Source organism: Mustela nigripes, chromosome 14 (assembly GCF_022355385.1).
Source record: "Mustela nigripes isolate SB6536 chromosome 14, MUSNIG.SB6536, whole genome shotgun sequence".
NCBI lineage: Eukaryota > Metazoa > Chordata > Mammalia > Carnivora > Mustelidae > Mustela > Mustela nigripes.
This window is the reverse complement of record NC_081570.1, coordinates 30,833,946-30,854,918: the sequence shown is the minus strand read 5'-3', so window position 1 is coordinate 30,854,918 and position 20,973 is coordinate 30,833,946. Positions and strand designations below refer to the sequence as shown.

Below are 20,973 nucleotides of genomic sequence, written 5' to 3'. Positions count from 1 at the left end.
TAATATGTAAGAGTATGGGAGTGGGAAAGTCTGGCTCTTACCAAGGCCCAACAAATCCATGACAGGGGCTGAGGATTTCGGGGAGCTTTTCCGAGGTAGCTGTGGATCTTCTTTTTTCTGTGGCTAAGGTGAAAATATGTTAAAGAAAGAAATAAGCAGGTGTTTTTTAACGCTTTTTTCCCTTCGTCACTGTAAAGCCACAGGTGTTCTTCTGGTACGGCTGCCCTTATTCAGAGTTCCAAAGAAAGAAAACTCAGGAAGTGTCAGGTGAAAGAATCAAGTCAGGAAGTATAGGTGCATAAACCAAACCTAAAGTGAAAAAGATATCATCTGTGCTTGTCTGGCTTTCTGAAACCAAGACAACCACAGATCAGAAGATCCTACAAAAATAGCAGGTTTGGGCCCCAGAAAAAGCCAAGAATAAAGGTAGGTGTCTGAGGGTATAAAAGCCCAGAGCCAACAAATCTCCCAGTGATTAGAAAAACTTTAATACCAAAAGGGAGATCAGTTTAAAGATTACCTAATTCACTCTGCCCGTATCATTAATGACTGTGTTCTGCAGACAGTGCGATTCAGAATGACAATCAAAGACTCTTCCTTAAGCAAACAGTAAAAAGTCCTCTCTCCCAAGATTCCAAGCTCTTACATTAGAGTATCCACTACTATAGCCACAATGTCCTGTGAAAAAAAGAAAGGTGTCTACTTCAAGATGATAGAGCAAGAATACAGGAAGAGGATTAAAATGGATCGGTACAGCCCAGCTTCTGGACTGTTCTTAACCACAACAGGAAAATGAGGTAGAGAGTGTCTAATGAGAGAGGATGCAGAGAGCATCTGCTCGGGAGGTATCACACATGGAACGTGCCTCTAGCTCAGATGGGGCAGATGCCGTCCCAAACCCCTCACTGGCCCCAAAGAGAAAAGTCACAGAGCAGATTAGGCAACAAGGCAATGGGAAAGCATCAGAAATGGCACCAGGCAATCTAATCTAAATGTGGAACCCTCTGGTTCCAAGTAAAATGGTGCAGAATGCTCTTAAGCCCACCCCACCCACCAAAAGGCCTCCTTCCCCTCCCCTCTGCATATACACAAACCCCAGGCCATCCCAGTGTGAAGACTTTCCCACTTACCATTTTAACTTTCTCAAAAACAACAGGTTCCATTTTTTTCTCTGGAGCTGGTTCACTTCCTCGTTTCCACTTGTCATCTTTTTCTTTCTGTAATGATTTAACAAAACAAGACAAAGAACACAGGTCCCACGGTGACCAATAGTTAGACAAATTGTAATTCCAAATGTGCAAAAAGGACAGGAAATATTCCTGTTGAATCTGAAGCAGGAGTCTGACAAACATGGGGGTTTCTTTGTACCACAGTAGCCTCAATGCTGTAAGAGGCATCTTTCACTAAGTGCCTCCTTGTTCTAACTCACCTATGACTCCTGAAATGCGAGTCCAGGTTACCTACAGAAGTTAAAAACGTTTCACCAGTTTGTTGCCCCTTTGTGACCCAAGTTTAACTTACTCATGCTTTGAGGGGTCCCCCTCATTTTGGTACACCAGTAAATAAATTCGTGTTCATCTTACCTAACATACATCCTTTGTGATTTTTTTTTTTAAAGATTTTATGTATTTATTTGACAGAGAGAGACCAAGCAGGAAGAGAGGCAGGCAGAGAGAGAGGAGGAAGCAGGCTCCCTGCCAAGCAGAGAGCCTGATGTGGGACTTGATCCCAGGACCCTGAGATCATGACCTGAGCCAAAAGCAGAGGCTTAACCCACTGAGCCACCCAGGCACCCCATCCTTTGTGATTCTAATTCAATCATAAATCCTCTCAATGTTAGTCTCCTCTTTTTAAAATCAGAAAATAAAACTGTAATTTCAAGCTTAAATATTAGGAAAACAAAAAATTAAGGATATAAGGCCAAAGGGGAAAAAAAAAAAAGCAAAGGGATTAAAATATCCCTTTTAGGGGGTCCTGAAAGAGTTGCCTGGAAAAAAAAGCACATCAAAAGTAAGAGGTTAGAAAGTCTCTCAGTTTTCGTTACTTCCAGAGGCAGTTTCATAATTCTTTCATAGATTATAATGTATTGGTCTCATTTTTAACATCAAATAAATACCTAAATGCAGAACAGAACCTCAGAGCAAACTTGAGAACACGGACTTATAAGAGGAAGTGCATTCAAAAAACTATTCAGTGGGTTAAAGCCTCCGCCTTCAGCTCAGGTCATGATCCCAGGGTCCTGGATCGAGCCCCACATGAGGCTCTCTGCTCAGCAGGGAGCCTGCCTCCACCCCCACCCCACACCCCGCCTGCCTCTCTGCCTACTTGTGATCTCTGTCTATCAAATAAATAAATAAAAGAAATAAAATAAAATACTTTCTTGAGGGGAGAACGATCTCAATAATAATAGGGTTGATAGGGAACAAGTAAAACTAGCACTCTTCTACAATGCCTAGAAGACAGCATAAAACAGTGCAACTTCTGGAAAGTATATTAGCAAAACTAAAAAGAGACAAATACTGAAACCCTTTGACCTAGATAATACCATATCTTGTAATGTATCTTAAGAAAATAATCCAAAATGTAGAAATATAACCTTATGCACCAAGAAGTTCATCCCAGAATTATTTATGCTGAAGAAACATTTAAACAACCTTTCTTGTCTTCTACATTGTCTGTGATATAGAATATACTGATCTAGTAACTCACTGAAGGATGTAACAATTAAGTTATGAACATTATATAAGAAACATAAAAATACATAATATGCTACACTGAATGAAAATAGTAGACAATTTATATAACTATTATAATTGTGCCTCCTAAAAGTAACTACAAAAAAAGAGGGAACACACCAAGGTGATCATCACTGGTAAAGATGATAAAGGTAGGCATGGATTTTCCACTTTAATTTTCTTATTATCTGTAATATGATATTATAACCACAAAGAACACATGTGGCTATGTCTGTTTCATACATGATGTAGTGCTTTAATACAGAACACTTTATTTCTTGAAGTGAAAAATACTTTATCTGTCCATTTAAAAATAATACTCTAACAAGGCCACTTTTTTCCAATTTGACTATTACCTGCCTTCACTTAGCAAATATTAATTCTTGGCATATAAATCTTCACAAGAATATTTTCAAAAACTAAGTACATCAAATAAAAATTCTTGGAAGAGCTTTTTGGTAAACAGAAGGTATTTCTTTCCTAAGTGAAAACATTCAGTGAGTAAAACAGGCTGTTTGCATGGGTATGGTACACCAGCAACGTAAGTCTGCATGAACACTATCTTCATATAGCAACTCTTCCCTCCTCCCCTATCATCTGGATTATCTCAGATACTCAGCTCTGACCTCATCTGATTTCATATCTTTCGGTACAATGAACAGCACTGAGAAGACAGACCAGTTTTCTACAAATCAAAGGAAATGTGTGTCCTTTGGTTCCAAACTCTTTTTGATGATGCCATCCAAGCTGTGGCTCTACACTGGGTTGATTCTTTCACAGAACAGTTATGACAGATTCTGGATGACTATGAAGTAAGAGTCCCTCATACTAAGTTGAGAAGGAATTATCTTCACCTAACTAAATATATTACCCTGCACTTACTTGCCTACATTGAAACTCACCTGCTAGTTGATGCCCCTTTTCACAAAACCCAAAAGATCAATCTGGGGCAGATTCCAATTAGTTTGACTTTAAATTACCTGGAAGGGCTTAGAGTCCTGTATATCCTCCATTAAAATACAAAACTGGAAGATGATAAATTGGACTTACGTTAGAGCTGGAGAATCCAGCTATACTTCTGAAGCTAAAGAAATAGTCAATTATTCCTAAGCAAATTTACTATAGAGTTTATCAAAGGCTTTTTTAGGTTGTCATACTGGTTCCTCTTTAGTTGTCACTAGTCAGGCACCTTTCCTTCTTCAAGAAACCTTTTGTATTTCACCTGTATGTTATTCTTGTCCTAGTTACACTGTGCTTCAGATTCTAACCAAATGCCTAGGATGGAAAGTGAGCTTGACAACTGGTAGTCTCCTTCTAAAACCCTTTTCGGGAACAGGGTCCCACCGTGTCCATCAACACACTGGTAATACACACTGGTCACACTGAAGAAAACTTTGGTGATTTAGTTAATTTTGTTGACTTCATTTACAGAAAAAAATACATATATACACAGACATTTATACACATAGATACACAGACATATTACTAGTATGCCCAACATCTCCATCTGAAGGAATAATTTGGAACTGGGAATCATTGACGCCTAAATACAGATCAAGACAAAGAACTCACTGATGGTTTGCCCTGTCTGTCCCTGACATGGAAGTCTGCTCCATGATATCTTGTGGCCTTGATTCAATAATTAGCTTTTTTCTATTTTTTTTTTTTTTTATGATTTTGAACAAGGCTTGAAAGATTTATAACCAACCCTAAAAGCATTGATGTCCAAACTTCGGTCCATGTATTTCTTCTTCTCGTATTTATCTCGAATAAATCCCTCGACAGCTCTGCAAAAGCTTATTAAGGTTAAATCAAACAAATCTTTCCCATTGTCTGACTCTAACAGGTCGATCTGTATTCAACAGAATGTTGTCCTCCTCTTTCCCTCCTGCCCCGTTTCTCCATATGGCTCCTATTTCTTCACATGCAGTTTCCCTGACCACAACCTTAAAATGCTTCCTTCATGGTTACTGCAGGGAATCACCATTTCCTATGATTTTCCTTCAGGATAATGATAGCAGCAAATGGGATTAATCTTCATACTGACATCAGAGGAACCTGAGGCTCTTCTAGAATACAGGTAAAGCAGCCAATTATCTATTTTAAAGCCCCTGGGTCAAAGGCCTTATACAAAGGCACCTGGAGTGCACCTTAAAACTATAAGCCCTGTATGTCACGACCAGATTCTGATTAGTGTCTCTTCTGCAGGGCCCAAATCTGCATTTTAACAGGTTCCACCCACACCCAGCAAAAAGCAAACTCTAAAAAGACAGTCTACAAACCACATTTTGAGAAGCACTGCCTTTATGACATTTGGTTTTGTGAGTGAGTGCTACGCCCTGTTGAGGGGATGGGGGAAGAAAGTTATTGATTAACTGGTTAATAACAGTTCATTCTTTCACAGAGGACACAGCAAAGGCATTAAGAATGAATGGTAGTTTTGCTGATTCAATACAGCACAGTAATCTATTCTTTTTGGCACACAATAGTTTCAAAGATTCAAAAACTATCAGAGATGTCACTTTATGGGAGAATTCACAGTGAGCCACTGCAGTCTTAATTCCCAAATGAGTCTTCTCCATGTGGCAGCACCATTCCAATATTAGAAAGTATAAATATGCTTTTTGTATGTGTTGGTGGCAGGAGAGAAAAAAGCAAGACTTTGACTACACCACATAGAGATGGCCCAGTCAGATCAAGGGGCTTAAATCTTATGTGACTCTCCCAAAACACCAAAATACCAGTCAGCCTTCTAAGTCACTCCAGAAAAGATACGGGTCTATTTGAGGTCGCCGAAAAGTCTCAGGAAGGTAGGCTTCATAAAGTCGGTTTGCCTTTCCATTTCCCATCTCCTGCATGCACTGCAATCAAAAAGATGTAGAAACATGGAATGTCAGGTGAGGAAAGACTTGAAAAACTTTTTGCCCAACTGCAGCATTTTACAACTGAAGAATCAACCCGATGGTGGCAGAACAAGATCCATGCTCATACCCTGATTTCCTATCCATGATTCTCTCCACACTAGTGCCGATCATTTGCCTCCATGATTGTCCATCACAAACACACCCTTCGTGCTTTTTATTGAAAAATCTGACAAGATATATTTAATTCAATAATAATTCAAGACCCCATTTGAAATCTCAAGACACGCAACTACCAATTAAAATGTCTACTTGATAAGCAATAATCAGTATGTAATCAGGCAGGCAATAATTGAGTAATAACTAGAATTCTGAGTTTATACTGTTAATTAACCTAGTCAGCTTTATTACCAAGACATGTGCTTCCCATTAGGCCTTTTAAATAGATTCCTTAACACTTGTGAGGGGTAAATCCCTGAATTTTTTATCTTCAAATTCCCAACTACCTCCATGGCATGTAATTTCCTTCATTAGATATAGTAAAGTGTAACTGAAAAATACAAATAATCTTTTAGACTTTGATGACTCTATAAAAGCAGTCTAAAGTAATTTCTAAAGCCTTTTCTAGTTAAGAAAACCTCTTATTTCCACCACCAACTGTAGCAACTATTTTCTTTGGATCCTTTCTTCCCACTCCCACCCCCCTAAAAAAAGGAAAAAAGTTTTGATGTGGGAAGAGAACAGAGAAGAATGAAGCTACATAGAGCTGCAGATCTTAAGCCAGCTAGACTCACCAACATAAGTGTCTTACTCCCAGCCCACCAACCTAACAGCAAGCAAGATTCAACACATATTTTAGCAATAAAATATGTCTGTAAGTTGGAGTATCTGTGTGTGTGTGTGTGTGTGTGTGTGTGCGCATGCACATGCGTGCACATGCAGGTGCGCACGACTATCTAAAACTACAAATGTTAGATCTGCACATCCCAGGGGCCTTAAAAAATAATCCAAAGATCGCCCTTTATACCTTGGGGGCATAACCATGGGGTCCTAGACCACAGACTTTGGGTTTTGAAGGAGGTAAAATATGGGTAGAATAACTTATATCTTAAATAGAAAGAGTAAGAATGTTCTCTTAAGGTGTAAGAATCTGACATAAGTGTTTCACAACTAAATTTTTCTTTATCTTCACCCTTGTGCCCCGTATGATTGAAATTCATATGGAACTACTATTACATGGAAATATGGGAACAGCTGACTCACTGTTGGGCTATGTAAGTACCTGAATCTGTTCTTGAGTCCACTGGTCGAGGTTAACTGATTTTACCCTGGATATGTGCACCCCCAGATTCCTGTGGATTCCAGCACATCGAATGCAGATGAAGACACCAATGTTCCAGGAGGCCCATCGTGGCCCTGTGAAGGTCAGGAACAGGGCAATAAAACATAAATTAAAACAATATTCAAGGCCCAAGTGGGAATACTTAGATTATCAGACAACATTTCTGCTAGAACATAAAGGAGGGAACCGTTACCACATTTACCTTTTTTTAATGGTTTTGTTCACTCCTCCAAGGATCAGTGCCTTTTTTTTTTTTAAGTTTAGTTTAAATTTAAAGATACCGTACTGTGGTTTTTTTAGTATAGTCACACAGTTATGCAACCATTATCACTATTTAGCTGCAAAACATTTTCATCTCCCCCAAAAGAAATCACAAACCCATTAAAAGGCACCCCCCTTATTTCCTCTCAATTCCTCCCACCAGACCCTGGGAACCACATATCTCTCTGTCTCTATAGATTTGCCAATTCTGGATATTTCATGTGAGTGGAATTATATAGTATGTGGCATGTATGTATGGAGCAGCTTTTTACAGTATTTGAGAATATGATTGCTAAAATGCAGATGTTATAACACTTTTACTCATATAAAAAAGTATCCCAGGAGAACAGTGCAAAGTCACATCACATTCCATTTAGTATCTTGCATGAATAGCCTTCTCTCAAGAAACTTTTCAATGATTGCCAGGCCTGGATTCAGTTTTCCTACCAGGAAAAAAGATACAGACATGCCAAGCCAGCCCAAGTCTCAGCCTGAAATTTAAAACTTTGTTTATCTTCCCCTCCCCACCAGGCCTATAAAATATGCATCCTGATTAACTTAATAGGATCTTCTCCCCTTGAGCTGATGTCCCCACTTTACCTAACTACAGAACTCTCTCCATTCAAGACTGTCAAATAACAAAGATGCTTACTTCAATAAAAAAGAAATCTCAGGTATACATTTTAATAAAAAACTTATATAATCTCCCACCCCTTGCCAACTTTGCTCATTCTATTAATCACTCTGGAAAATCATCAAACTCCTCTTCATAGTTTTTAAGCAGGAAAAAAACAACTTGCTTTTATATGATACCTGCCAAAAAATTACTGAAAAGTCACTAATGTTTCCTTCTCCATCATTCCACTAGGCAGAGGTTTACCATATAAAATAAGCATGATACCAAAGTTAGAGGTTGCAATAAAGAATGAAAAGACACCAAATGATTCTTTACAGAGATAAACAGGATCTGTTAGAAGAGCCAAGGGCACTGGACTTCAATTCTGCCAGACAATTACTTGGTTAGTCTGCAGGTTCTGAGAGCCATTTTAATGGAACAATGCTAGAACTGTATGGCAAAAAATTATTCTTAGAAATCTGAATTCACAATTATTATAAAAAAGAATGTAATTTTCTTAATATTCAGATACTATGGCAAATACCATAAATACAGAAAGCTCCAATCCTCCCTATAACCACCAGGTGGTGTTCTCTGCCTGAAATTTTATCCCAGTACCTTCTTATTGCAACTATCTTGATAGGCTCAGATTTATCTTCTGAAAAGAACTTCAGCCGCTTGAAATCCCTAAATGGATTTGCACAGAGGGTCTGCCACACAGCTAATACATGCAAATGATGTACACACATCTTTCACTGGTGGGGAACTATATAAAAACAAAATGAAAGGCCTCAACAGATAGAAATGAAGTTTCTCTGGGTTTGTGTGTCTACACTGGGCTACAGTTTTCATAAAGGAATATAGGTGTATGATTTAAGTTATAGGGGATTAAAAACGGGACCAAAAGCTAATATTTTGTGTTTCTTTACCATTTTCTCTTTGCTCCAGATTCTAGAACGCATCACGAGATAGCTAAAATATATTTGTTTACTAACAACAACCAGAAGCCACTAACTAAAAGTTAGCTGTGGAATGTTACGCTGTTTGCTTCCAGGCCCTAAGTCCACAGATGCTGATCCCCAATCCTCTAAGCCACTGTCACAGCTGTGGAATTTCTCCAGATCCCATTATAGAGTATGTAAAGTCTCTTTGCCTCTGAGGAACACAAGGCCAAGACCTGATACTATGGAGCCACTAACAAGGCCTGAGTACAGAAATGCAGGCAATACTATTTTCATGAAAAGTCAGACCGCCTCCTCTGATCCCCTCCCACATCTGTCCACAACCTTTTCCCAGTGGAACAGTGACAGTTGTAGCTCACTCAGCCTCCTTCAGTTTTAAGCCACTAGATTGATTAGTCAGTAACTTCATGCACCATAAAAGATTATGAAACTGGAGAAGAGGAAAACACAAAAGATGAAGGTTACTTTATACATCTGAAAAGGCAGGAAAATGCTGTTATTAAAAGTACAATTTGGGGGGCACCTGGGTGGCTCAGTGGGTTGGGCCTCTGCCTTCAGCTCAGGTCATGATCTCAGGGACCTGGGATCGAGCCCCGCATCCGGCTCTCTGCTCAGCGAGGAGCCTGCTTCCCCCGTCCCCCACCCCGCTTCCTGCCTCTCTGCACTTGTGATCTCTCTCTGTCAAATAAATAAATAAAATCTTTTATTTTAAAGTACAATTTTTGCAGCCAGAAAAAGCTTAGATTTAAATGTTAGCTCCATTAATAATTAGCTGCATGACCTTCAGAGAGATACTTAAACTTGCTAAGCCTCAGTTTCATCATCTATAAAATGCGTACCTCACAGAATACAGAGGGATGATAATATAAGAGAGCTACATGTAATAACATGGTATAGAATGAGATTTCCAGTACCCATTTCCCATTCACCATCTTCTCTGTAAAGGCTGGTTAACTCATTAATATGCATATACCAACACTCTATGCAACACCACAGAACGCTTCTTTTTAGACAGAAATATGAGTTCTGGTCTTAAAATGTCAGAACCAAAACTGACTGACTAAACATCTGAAAGAAAAAATTTACCCTGGATCCAATTTCAAATATTCTACAAAACATGAAATTTTATAAGCAGATTCCTTTATCTCCCTGAAAATATTCCTTGAAAATATACTATCTAAACCTCCACCTATTCCCCTTCTCTGCTGTACTCCCCCACCCTGCCTTTGTGCCCACACATGTATTCACCACACATATATAGGCCCCAAACTGTCAACCTGACAGACTTGGATTCCACAGTACCTGGGGTTGCTGCAACAAGGCCAGCCTACTTAAATCTGGTAAACTTCCAAAGATAAAAACAATTGTTCAGTACACATTGGTCATGGCAACAAAGCAGGAAATAACAAAAGATACCCCTTTCCAAGTTGAAAATGGAAAGGGACTCTGAGAGGCAATACTATCAACCATTTTAAAAGCAAACAGGATAGAGAAGCGATATAAACTGGTAGTAGTTAGCACAACACAAGAACAAGGTCATGGCTAAGTGAACATACTCCACAGGCCCCGAAGAGCAGGTTCCAGAAGCATTAAGTAGTATTAAAACTAGGTGTGCCTGGGTGGCTCAGTGGGTTGAGCCGCTGCCTTTGGCTCAGGTCATGATCTCAGGGTCCTGGGATTGAGTTCCGCATTGCGCTCTCTGCTCAGCAGGGAGCCTGCTTCCCTCTCTCTCTCTCTGCCTGCCTCTCTGTCTGCTTGTGATCTCTGCCTGTCAAATCAACAAATAAAATCTTTAAAAAAAAAAAAAAAACAACTAACATGTAGTCACTCTGCAATAAGCAATCAGTGAAAAATTTTAAAGTATATGGATTTGGTTGATCTGTCAAGAATTTGACTGTGGTAAGCACCACCTCAGGATCAGGGAAATCTGGGCTTACAAAGAGTGGTTGCATATGTTCTGACAAGTCTTTTTAGGGCTTATGTTTCCATTTGTAAAATGGAAAGCATGTAAGTAAATCCTATTTACATTCAACTACTGGAAAGCTTCTACATACCAACTACTGCTATAAATTTCCTTTGCTGCTACAACTTCCCCCACCACCAGAGCTGCTAGCTTTTAGAGGGTTCTGGGCTTGAGAAGTTAGCAGAGAGAGAAAAAACTACAGTTACAGATAGCTTGAAGCTAGTATTATAATAATTACAACTTGATGATCTCTAACCTATGGAGTTCTAAACAAATAAATACTGAGCAAAAGAAAAACACACTGATACATTGATGGCTACACATACTGAGACTGCTAGCATCCTGGAGCAACTGAAAAGCTCTTCAACACCAAAGGCCAAGGAAGAAAAAAAATTTTTTCCATCTTTACATCCAAGCCCTGTTGAGTCTATCCTGGAAACTCCCAAGTCTATCAATCTCTACTTAAACCTATCTCACCTATAAGCACTTATTCTTCGAACATTATTTACTGAGTACCTACTATATGCCAACACTCTGCTTCGGTACAGGGATACAAAGGCAGACACAGTACAGGTAAGATTCCCTGACTCAAAAAGCTCACAGACTAACTGGCCTCTTTAGAAAGAATAATCTTTCTAAAACTCAAATCTGTACAGATCAGAACCCTGAATACAAACATGACACAGGTCTCACATAGAACTGTGAAAATGTAAACTGGAGCGAATTTTCTGAATGGCATATTCCAAACTAAGCTCTCAATCCTTTGCCACAAAACCTGTTCTTTCTCCATTCTTCTTAGGATCTTAGTGAATTACAATTCCATCCATTCAACTGTATCAGTCAGAAATGTACACCTTTCTCCCTCAATCCCCCATATCTACGCTATCACCAAGACCACAATATCTCTCAGTTCAGAATCCCTTCTCTCTGTTGGCAATGCTATTTCTCTAATATGAAGTCTCCAGATCTCCTGGACTAGCGCAATAACATCCTGATGTCTCTCCACTTTTATTTTTATGTTCTCTTCCCCTCTAGCCCCAAACCAAAACCATTTTCCACAAAACAGCCAGCTTGAACTCTCAGAGAAGCAAAAGCAACCTTATCTTTCAGCTGTATAAAACTGTGAAAGACTTTCTACTATCACTGTTGGATTAAAGAACAAAATACTTAACATGGTCTCCAAAGTCTATGTGATCTAGCCCATGCCCACTTCCCCGGCTTCCCAACTCCAATACCAGTCTTCTTTCATTTCCTCAAAAAACCAACATGCTCCTTACATAGAGCTTTTGGCCTTTGTACACGTGGACCCTACTGCCTAAAAAGCTCTTTCCCTGACCCCCATCCACCACTTGCAGCCTGGTCGACTCCTATATATATCAAAGGTCATAGCTGTAAAGTTTCTTCCTCAAAGGAACCTTTCGTTGGCCCCTTTCTTCTGGCTTTAGCATTTTACTATAGAAAATTTCAAACACACAAAAGCAGAGTATAATTAACTACCACTTTCTGCAATTACAAACCTCTGGCCAATGGTTTTTCAGCTATACTCCCACCACTTTCTCTTTCTCCCAACCTTGGAACATTTTGAGGCAAATCTCAAACATCATACCATTTGATCTGTACATAATTTGGTGTACATCAGTAAAAGACAGGACTTTTTAAACGTTACAAAATTTTATTTACCTTTTGCTTTTTCCTAAGTCGTACCACACTTTATCATATTTTTATTTGTGTAATGGTTTAACACGTCTTCTCCACTAACCAATGCCACAAGAGCAGACAGCAGACCTGTGATGTTTGCTGTCATGTTCCCAGGACATACATGCCATAGTTCCTCAGAAAGCAAAAATTATTTAAAAGTAAATAAATTCTTTGACTCCCCCTTCCCAACCCATTCAATTCATCAGGAAAAGAACAGGTAAGAATTCATCAAGGAAACAATAGGTCAAGAACACATATATTAAGAACGTTCATTAATATATTTAGAATTATTTAATAAAAGTTAGAAATAACAGATTACATAAATGTTGTAACTCTCTAATATATAAATATTTCCATGTTACACTAATTTTTAAACAGACTTTATTTTTAAGTAATCTCTACATCCAACATGAGGCTCGAACCCACAACCCCAGATCAAGGGTTGCATGCTCCATTGACTTAGCCAGCCAGATGCCCCCACAGTATACTAATTTTAAAACTGAGTTTCAAAACAGTATATGCAGAACAATTCCATTTTTAAAAGTATGAATAAATATATGCATATGCACAGAAAAAAATGTCTAGAAGAACATATGTAAAATATTAAAAGCTATTATTTCTGGGTAGTAGGGCTGTGAAACACCTATTTTCTTCTCTATATTTTTATGTACTCACTGAATTGTTTGCAATGAACTTCTATTACTTTGTAATCAGAAAAAAACAGTACAGATATTTGGAAAACAACACAGCCATCCATGACTCCTTATTGGCTGCAGGAGAGGCTGAAACACCTTAACATGACATATAAAACCCTCTAGGAGCTTGTGCTTTACACATGCTGGGCAAATCATCATTCTGAAACTTGCCATGTACTCATACCTGTTTACCTATACTATTCTTCCTACCTGGAATGGCTTTCTCCCCATTTCCTGCTTCACAAACTTCAAAACCCAGTCCAATGTCACCTCCTCTCTGAGGCCCTCTAATGGAATAAACCTTGATCTTCTTCATGGTTAGTAGTCAGTGTATGCTTTGCTCTTCTAATACTTAATATCTTACTATACTTAGTTACTTACAAGTCTCTCTTGCCCTAAATAGACTGGGAGCTCTAGAAGGCAAAGACCACACCATTTATCTCAAATATTTAGCCCAATGTTTGCAAACAACCAAAATTAGTATTTGTTAAGTGAAGTCATCAATAAAAGTATATATGATTTTTTTCCCATTTTGCAAAATGAATGTTTTCAAACACCTTAATGATGAAGCTACCACACAGAAAAGGGATTGGTTACTTTGGTGAGGCTCCAAAGGCAGAACTAGCACCAGTGAGTACACTCTGGGGAAGAAATTTGTAACAATTAAGGCTGTGTGAAAACAAATGCAGCCTATCCAGAAATGGTAGAATCCAGTTAAGTGCAGGTATTTAAGCAGAGGCTGGATGAACATCTCTCAGGGACAGCAGAGAAACCTGTACAGTGGATGGGCAAACCACCAGCCCCAAGGTGACTTCTACACCGCAGTTCTACTAGCTGATCTGTAGGTAATTTGGGAGTCCCTTTCTGTTGACCTTCAATGGCTCTGAGAATGCAGCATGAGATAATCAATTTATGAAGATGTTAGGTCTTGATGAATCTAAGGAACTGAATCAAATTCAGTGTGTGGAGCCTGTGACTGGCACTGAAAAATGGCCTGAATGTGACAGACACATGAGTAAGAAGCTAAATCAACAAACTCTGGTTTGAAAACAGGGGTTACTTGACTTGGTCCGTCATTAAATCCCAACACAAAATTTAGGAGTCAAAGTGATAAAGAAGCAGTGATTATTTAAAGAACAATTCTAATGTTACCTCAGTTCCACTCATCATGTCCCTTCACCCCCCGATTTACCTACAAAGAATGTGCAGAAACACCATAGTCATCTTGGAGAAATTAAGGAAGGCTGCTGAGAGGTATGTTTACCAGCCAATTTTCATCTACACAAAAGAAAACTCACTTAGTTCCCTCTTCTAAAATAACAATAAGCAGTAACTTTGAATGTCTGTATGCATGAACATTTTAAGGAACCACCAGATCAAAATAAGGGCTTACTCAATCAACCTCTGCTCTCAGAATGTTCTGCAAGAGAAGTTCCTTTCCATCCGGTCTGTCTTACAAAAATGCTGTTTCCTTTTACAAAAAAGAGACACTGTCCATGTTCACGTATTTGAGAAAAACAGAAGTTAAGCTTTTTGAATCTTTGAGACAAAGCAAACTGAAACTTTTCTGAGACTGATTAGAGAATAAAGGTAAATACTACATGAAGGAATTTTAAATTGGGAAATCAGAGGTAGAAAGAACTTTAGCAGTCACTGAGTCTAATCCCTCACTGAATGCGGGCTATCCTTCTACAGGAGACCATCTGGGTCTTCCTTGAATAGCTCCAGTGCTAAGTGAGTTATGTACCATTTCAAAAGGTGGTTACACTCACTGTTAGATGACAATCACTATTAGAGATGTCTTCCTAATACTGAATCCCATTATTCTGCATTTTTATCTCCTGATGCTTCTTCTAGACTCCTCCCATATTTATATAAAATAACAAGGTATGCAAGATAAAGATGGAACTTAAGATAGTGTCTACTCAGGGCCGCTTGGGTAGTTCAGTCGGTTAAGCATCCAACTCTTAGTTTCAGCTCAGGTCATGATTTCGGGGTCCTGAGATAGAGCCCCACACGGGGCTGCACACTTGGTGCAGAGTCTGCTTGTCCCTCATCCTCCCCCTCTTCTTCTCCCCACTTTCTCTCCCTCTCCAACAAGTAAATAAAGTCTTAAAAAAAAAAAAGAAAAAAAAAGATAGCAGCTACCCATACACACAACCGAGTATGAAACAGATGAGCCAACTCAATCCAGGAGGTCAGTGATAGAACAGAGACAGCAACCAGATTGCTATGACATCAGTGGAGATGAAGCGAAGAAACATATCCTCCTACCAGGTAACCCAAAAAAAGGTTAGTGAAGTACAATGCTGCCAAGCACTCACTGATGAAATGATTAGTCAATCTACATCTAAACCTATTCCAGCAGTTAACTTAAAATGTCTTTTCTCTGAAGACATTAAAGCTCAGAAATCAACAGGGAACAGACATGTTTCATCTTTCTATAGGTGTTAGCAGGGCTTACAGACCAGGATTTGCCTTGACTTTGCTCAGCCCTTGGGTAAGGGAGAACCAAAATATTAAATACAACTGAAAAGGGGCCTAAAGGAATCACTCCAAAATAGTAACATAGCCAAAAGGCCAGGGGCCAAAACAAGGCACATGTCTACAGCTGCATGGAGCAGCTTTGCTCAGCAACTTTACATGGTGGCTATTGACCTCGATATCCTAGCAAAAGCAGTGCTTGCTTTGAACTAGTCAGAAACATGCCTGTACAGACCTCCTGGTATTTACTTAGCCCCCACTGCCACACCGTTAAGGACAGGGGTTATCTAAGCTGTGCCACTCATCAGCTGTTTGACTTCAAGCAAGCCAATTCACTTCTCCAAGAGTCAATTTCCTTACCTAGATAAGATTATCTCTGAAACCTAACTTTTCTCAAAGGTAGTAACATTATCTCTAAAATTCATTGAGCTACTCTGAAAAGACTCAAGGGCAGTTAACTTTTAGTAAATTTAGGGCCTCACCAGTCTTACTTTCCTGGTTAGTAGTAGGTGAGGATTCACTGTAGGTTAGGCTGTAACTATTCCTTCCCGTCTGTCCCAGCAGTGGATAACTAGTGCATACTTAGGTGATGTTTCTAGTAAAAAAAAAAAAAAAAAAAAACTACCCAATCAACCAACCTGTACCATTATTACTCAACTCTTCGGAACACTTCAGAAGGGGAAGAACAGGTCCAGTATGTCCTTTTGTTTTTTTTCCCCCCGGCTCTGAAAAGGTCGTTCTAGCAAGGTATGCTCTGATGATGTTATCACCCCATTCAAAGACATGTAACTGGACCCCCATGGTCTAGTGACTTCAAACTCCTAAGTGTGGCTTAAATTCTTGCCTGATCCAGGCCCTTCTAGAATTAATTCTTATTACTCCTCTCTTTACCTCTATATACCAATAAAGGCATCAATTCCCCCCTTAAAACTGTGTGTACAATACCAGCTGCTATGCTCCAGCTACAGAGAAATGTCTGAAGGTAAATCCTCCCCACAGATACCCAGAGGTCTTTTTCACATTCAGGAAAGGGGCACAGACAGAGGGACTCTTAGGCGAGGTAAGTCCCTGATTCCAACCACAGAGCCTCCAGCAAGTCCTGGAATGGCTGTGCAGTATTCTTGGTGGTGCTGTCTGAAAGCCTGAGACAAGGTCCAAATCTCTTGGGGTTTCCCTGGGAAGTTCTGGTATGTGCTGCTATGATTGTTTTTACAGTAAAGAGCCAACATATTTTAAGGAGGGAAAAAGAGCTAGTCAAAAGATTTTCTGGCCAGGGTTGAAGAATCTCATAAAGTCAGTAAGAAGATTCAGCTGATTACACAAGCTGATGCCTCCAATGGAGGCCAGTCCTCTGAAATTATGAACATAGAATACCGCAAAAAATACAAATCTGAACATGGCCACCTGTTCGTTTGAAGACACAATAGGCTTTCTTGAAAAAGTACAGAAAAGTAAGGCCCCTAAGCTTTCCTTTCATGCAGTGATGATGGCTTGTCTTCAAGGACGCACACATGGCCACTCAAAGAGACATCAAAATCTCTCCTATTCCTACTGACTGGCGCCAAAAACACTAAAAGCATCTCGGAAGAATGTAGAGCAACTTCGGAGGAAAAGAATGGATGGTATGGTTGAAAATACTTACCTTCAGGAAAGCCTAGAGCTGCTTTCCCAAGAAGCCGCAGGGTGGAAGCAAAGAGTGTGGGAACTGGAGGGAAAAAAACGCTTGAAAATTCTATGACACACATGAAATAGGCTGTAAATGATAAACGGACAGCCAGCTAAAAATCTCCGACTGAGACTGTGCTGGCGATGACATGCCTGCCTGCTCTCTTTAGAGAAACATGACTGATGGCAGTTGGGATTATACAAAAAGAGTGGATCAGAAAATGGAGACCACCTAGACTATGAGTCCAAAGTCGATTGAAGAAACTCATCCATGACTTAAGCATCTCCTCAAAAAGTCCCGAAGGGAAAAAGCTAGGAACATTTTAAAAATTATGTAAAGAAAATCTAATGAAAAAATAGCTTACAGGTCCAATAAGAAATTTCCAAACTGAGCAAGTACGTTGCAGTTTGAAGATTCACAGCTTACAAGTGACATTCAAGAGCTTTAGCTGAAACTTCTAACACTGACCCAGCTGAAGCAAGAACATATAAAGAAACGTGCAGAAAGCTAATCAACAAGGTAACGTACTGCTTAGAAATGAAGAAACTTCCCAAAGTGTACAAAAGCATCAGCGGTATACACCAGCAGTGCAGCTTCTATGGAGAGAGGGCCAAAGACCTAGAGAGAGAACTGGAAAGAAACACTTCCTCTGCCAAAGATGGATTATGTCCCATGAGAAAAAAGCTCAACAAAGTTGGTTGGCTTCCCTGTCGACTGAGAGGAAAGCTCAATGAGCTAAGAAAAGAAACTGGTCATAGCAGACAAAAATTGGCTAAAAAGAGAGTTTAAATTCCAACTTCCCCCCATTGGCTATTCAACAAGCGGAGGCTTGAAAGGGCCAGGGCATCCCTCTCCTTCATCAGGTTCCCCAGGAAGGAGGAGGGTTAAACCATGAGGCTCGAGGGACCCAGGGGCACATGTAGGTTTGATTTAGCTTCTACAGCAGCTGCACTCTGAACATCCACATCCAACCAGGGGACATTTGCCTATTTCTCTCTTTAAAAGTAATTCTGCTTTATCTCTTTTTAGGAAATGGCTGTTATTTAATGGATGCTGCATTTGCTTTCATTGTAATCCCTCAGAAATTGCTTATGTCATTCTTAGGAACATGCTATTTCCAGTTCATTGGACTCTCCAGAATTGGACCGTACAATTATTGCACTTTGATGTAAATAAAATATTCACTATTACTTAAACCATTAATTGAAGTCTGACATGATTACATAGAGATATTTAAAACAATACAGGAAATGCTATGAGCTGTTAATTCAAAATTTACAAAAGTAACTTAACGTTTATCTCAATAAATTTTTATTAGTTTTAAAAACAATGCAACACGGGCACCCTGGTGGCTCAGTCAGTTAAGCATCTGACTCCTGATTTCGGCTCTGGTCATGATCTCAGGGTCATGAGATCGAGCCCCATCTGCTGGAGATTCTTTCTCCCTTTCCCTCTGACAAATATACAAAACAAAATATACAAACAAATATACAAACAAAAAGCAAATGACACCCCTAGATAAACTTAGTAATATTTATATTCATTTAGCCCTAAATTGATAGATAAATTTAGCAGAATTAACATTTTGCAATTATCTCTTAATTTTTAAATTTCCTTTTAACCATTGTTACTTCATTTAGAATGTGCTTTGCTATTTAAAAAATGTGCTTTGCTGTTTAACTGTTTTTAAATTTTAAGGCAGTCAAAATAAAAGTCTTCCCCTCTAAAACAAAACAAAACAAAACAAAAAAAAACAGTTCTTGTTAAATAAATGCTCCCATGAGAGAGCAGTATACAAGTTGTAGTACATGCACTGGGCCTCCAAGTGGAAAGCCCCACTCTTTCTGGAGAACTTTCATGTCCACCTGGAGGATGAGGTCTCTTATTGTGTCAACCACCTCAGGAAGAAACCTGGATGCCTAACTACAGAGAAATGAGTAAAAGAGCCCTATGTGAGCAGCAGCACTAAAAGGCGAATTTGGATTTTACCTCAGGTCAAGTTCTCTGGAGAGTAAACTTCTGGATGGTGGATCCTTAGATAGTACCTTTCTCATGGAAGACAGCATGGTGCTCAGCAAAAAAAAATCAAGCCAAGTAAGCAGGACTGGTCCCATAAAGCTAAGGCATGGAGACCTCAGGATCAGGAAGTAGAACAGGGACTAGGAACAAACCAAGGGAGGATCAGCAATTAAATTTTGAAAGGGTGATTATTTTTGAGTCCAAAAATAGTGGATTATTTTTTAGGGGTGTATATTTCGTAATAAATTCCCTTTTTTGTTTTCCCTTTGTACTCAAGAGTTCTAAACAGTCTTAACAAGACTAAGGGGGAAAGAATCAAAGGAAGTGATTTGTGTCTCTATACGAGCCAGAGCTTTGGAACAGAGATGGCAATATGAGGAAAGCATTGATAATCCAGGAGAAGCAACCCCAAGTGAGAAAGGAAAGCAGGCAGGACACACTGGAGCTTCCTGGGCACCTATTATTTCTACTTTGGGTACTCCTTCCTGAATTCATATTTTGGAGGCTCTAAATTTTGGTCAATAAGGAAAACTGGACTACTTATACTTTCCTGATTAACTCTGGATTTCTCACAAATAGCTGTACCTGGGCTATTACTTCTATTTGCAAAACATCATTTTGTTAAAATCTTGCTCTATCCACTTTCCCAATCACGCCTCTTCTCCTTCCTGCCCTGATTCCCAGAGCATCTTGTTGTTGTCCTGTGGCACTCGTCTATGGCTATTTTGTTGTTGGGTTTTATTTTTATTTCTGTAAGCTCCTTTATGTAACAACTAATTTAGTATACTTTTTTAAAAACCTAGTATCTTTCTTATGTGGACTTGAGGTTTAAACTGTTTATTTACTCAGAAAATCACACAAAGATAATACATATCATGCTACATATAAAGTTAGGGAAAAGGTATCCTTAAGGATGCCCTTAATGCTCTTTGTCTCCTGGATAGCCCATGATATTTTAGCTCCAGCCAATTTCCTCTGAACAAAGACTCTGCTTAAAGCATTTATGAATAAGATAGAAGAGTGTCGGGTGAGACATGGCATCTCCAAAAAGGGAGGGAGGAAATAAAAAAATAGCTGCTTTCATTGGGGGCAGGAAGGAGATTGTTTCATTAGGAGCTAAACAGTGAGACTATCTCAGTACGAACAATTGTTTGGCTTGAAGGCTTTATGTGGGCAATTACTCCAGCAAAGGCTCAGCTGGGATGGAACACAGAGCCTGCAAGGATGGAGGGATAGGGACTGACACAGGCTTAAGTGTCTCGGTCATGGCTTTGGAATCCCAAAGCATCCTAGTAAGGATGCTCACAAAACGTATTCTACCCAGTTGACAAACAGTACCTAACCCAGTCAAGACTATGGATTTGCAAAAAATGAGGAAAAGATGGCATGGGGTGAAAAGTCATTCAACCTAAAATCAACATATTATAGCAAAAGTAACAAGTATTTAGGGACGCCTGGGTGGCTCAGTTGGTTGAGCAGCTGCCTTCGGCTCAGGTCATGATCCCAGCGTCCTGGGATCGAGTCCCACATCGGGCTCCTTGCTCCGCAGGGAGCCTGCTTCTCCCTCTGACTCTGCCTTCCACTCTGTCTGCCTGTGCTCGCTCTTGCTCGCTCTCTCTGACAAATAAATAAAAAATCTTAAAAAAAAAAAAAAAAAAAAAAAAAAAAAAA

At 39.4% G+C, this 20,973-nt stretch overlaps 1 protein-coding gene across 1 annotated transcript in view; it reads right to left on the bottom strand.

Moving 5' to 3' along the window:
- The window catches only part of SMAP2 (small ArfGAP2), a 46,398-nt gene that overhangs the window by 9,645 nt on the left and 15,780 nt on the right, over nt 1-20,973 (bottom strand). Inside the window, exons 2-6 of the mRNA XM_059374288.1 lie at nt 6,879-7,012; nt 5,511-5,596; nt 4,444-4,522; nt 1,131-1,217; nt 42-123 (exon numbers count right to left, since the gene is read on the bottom strand). Coding sequence (XP_059230271.1) covers nt 42-123; nt 1,131-1,217; nt 4,444-4,522; nt 5,511-5,596; nt 6,879-7,012 — 468 coding nt within the window. The remainder of the gene's footprint in view (nt 1-41; nt 124-1,130; nt 1,218-4,443; nt 4,523-5,510; nt 5,597-6,878; nt 7,013-20,973) is intronic.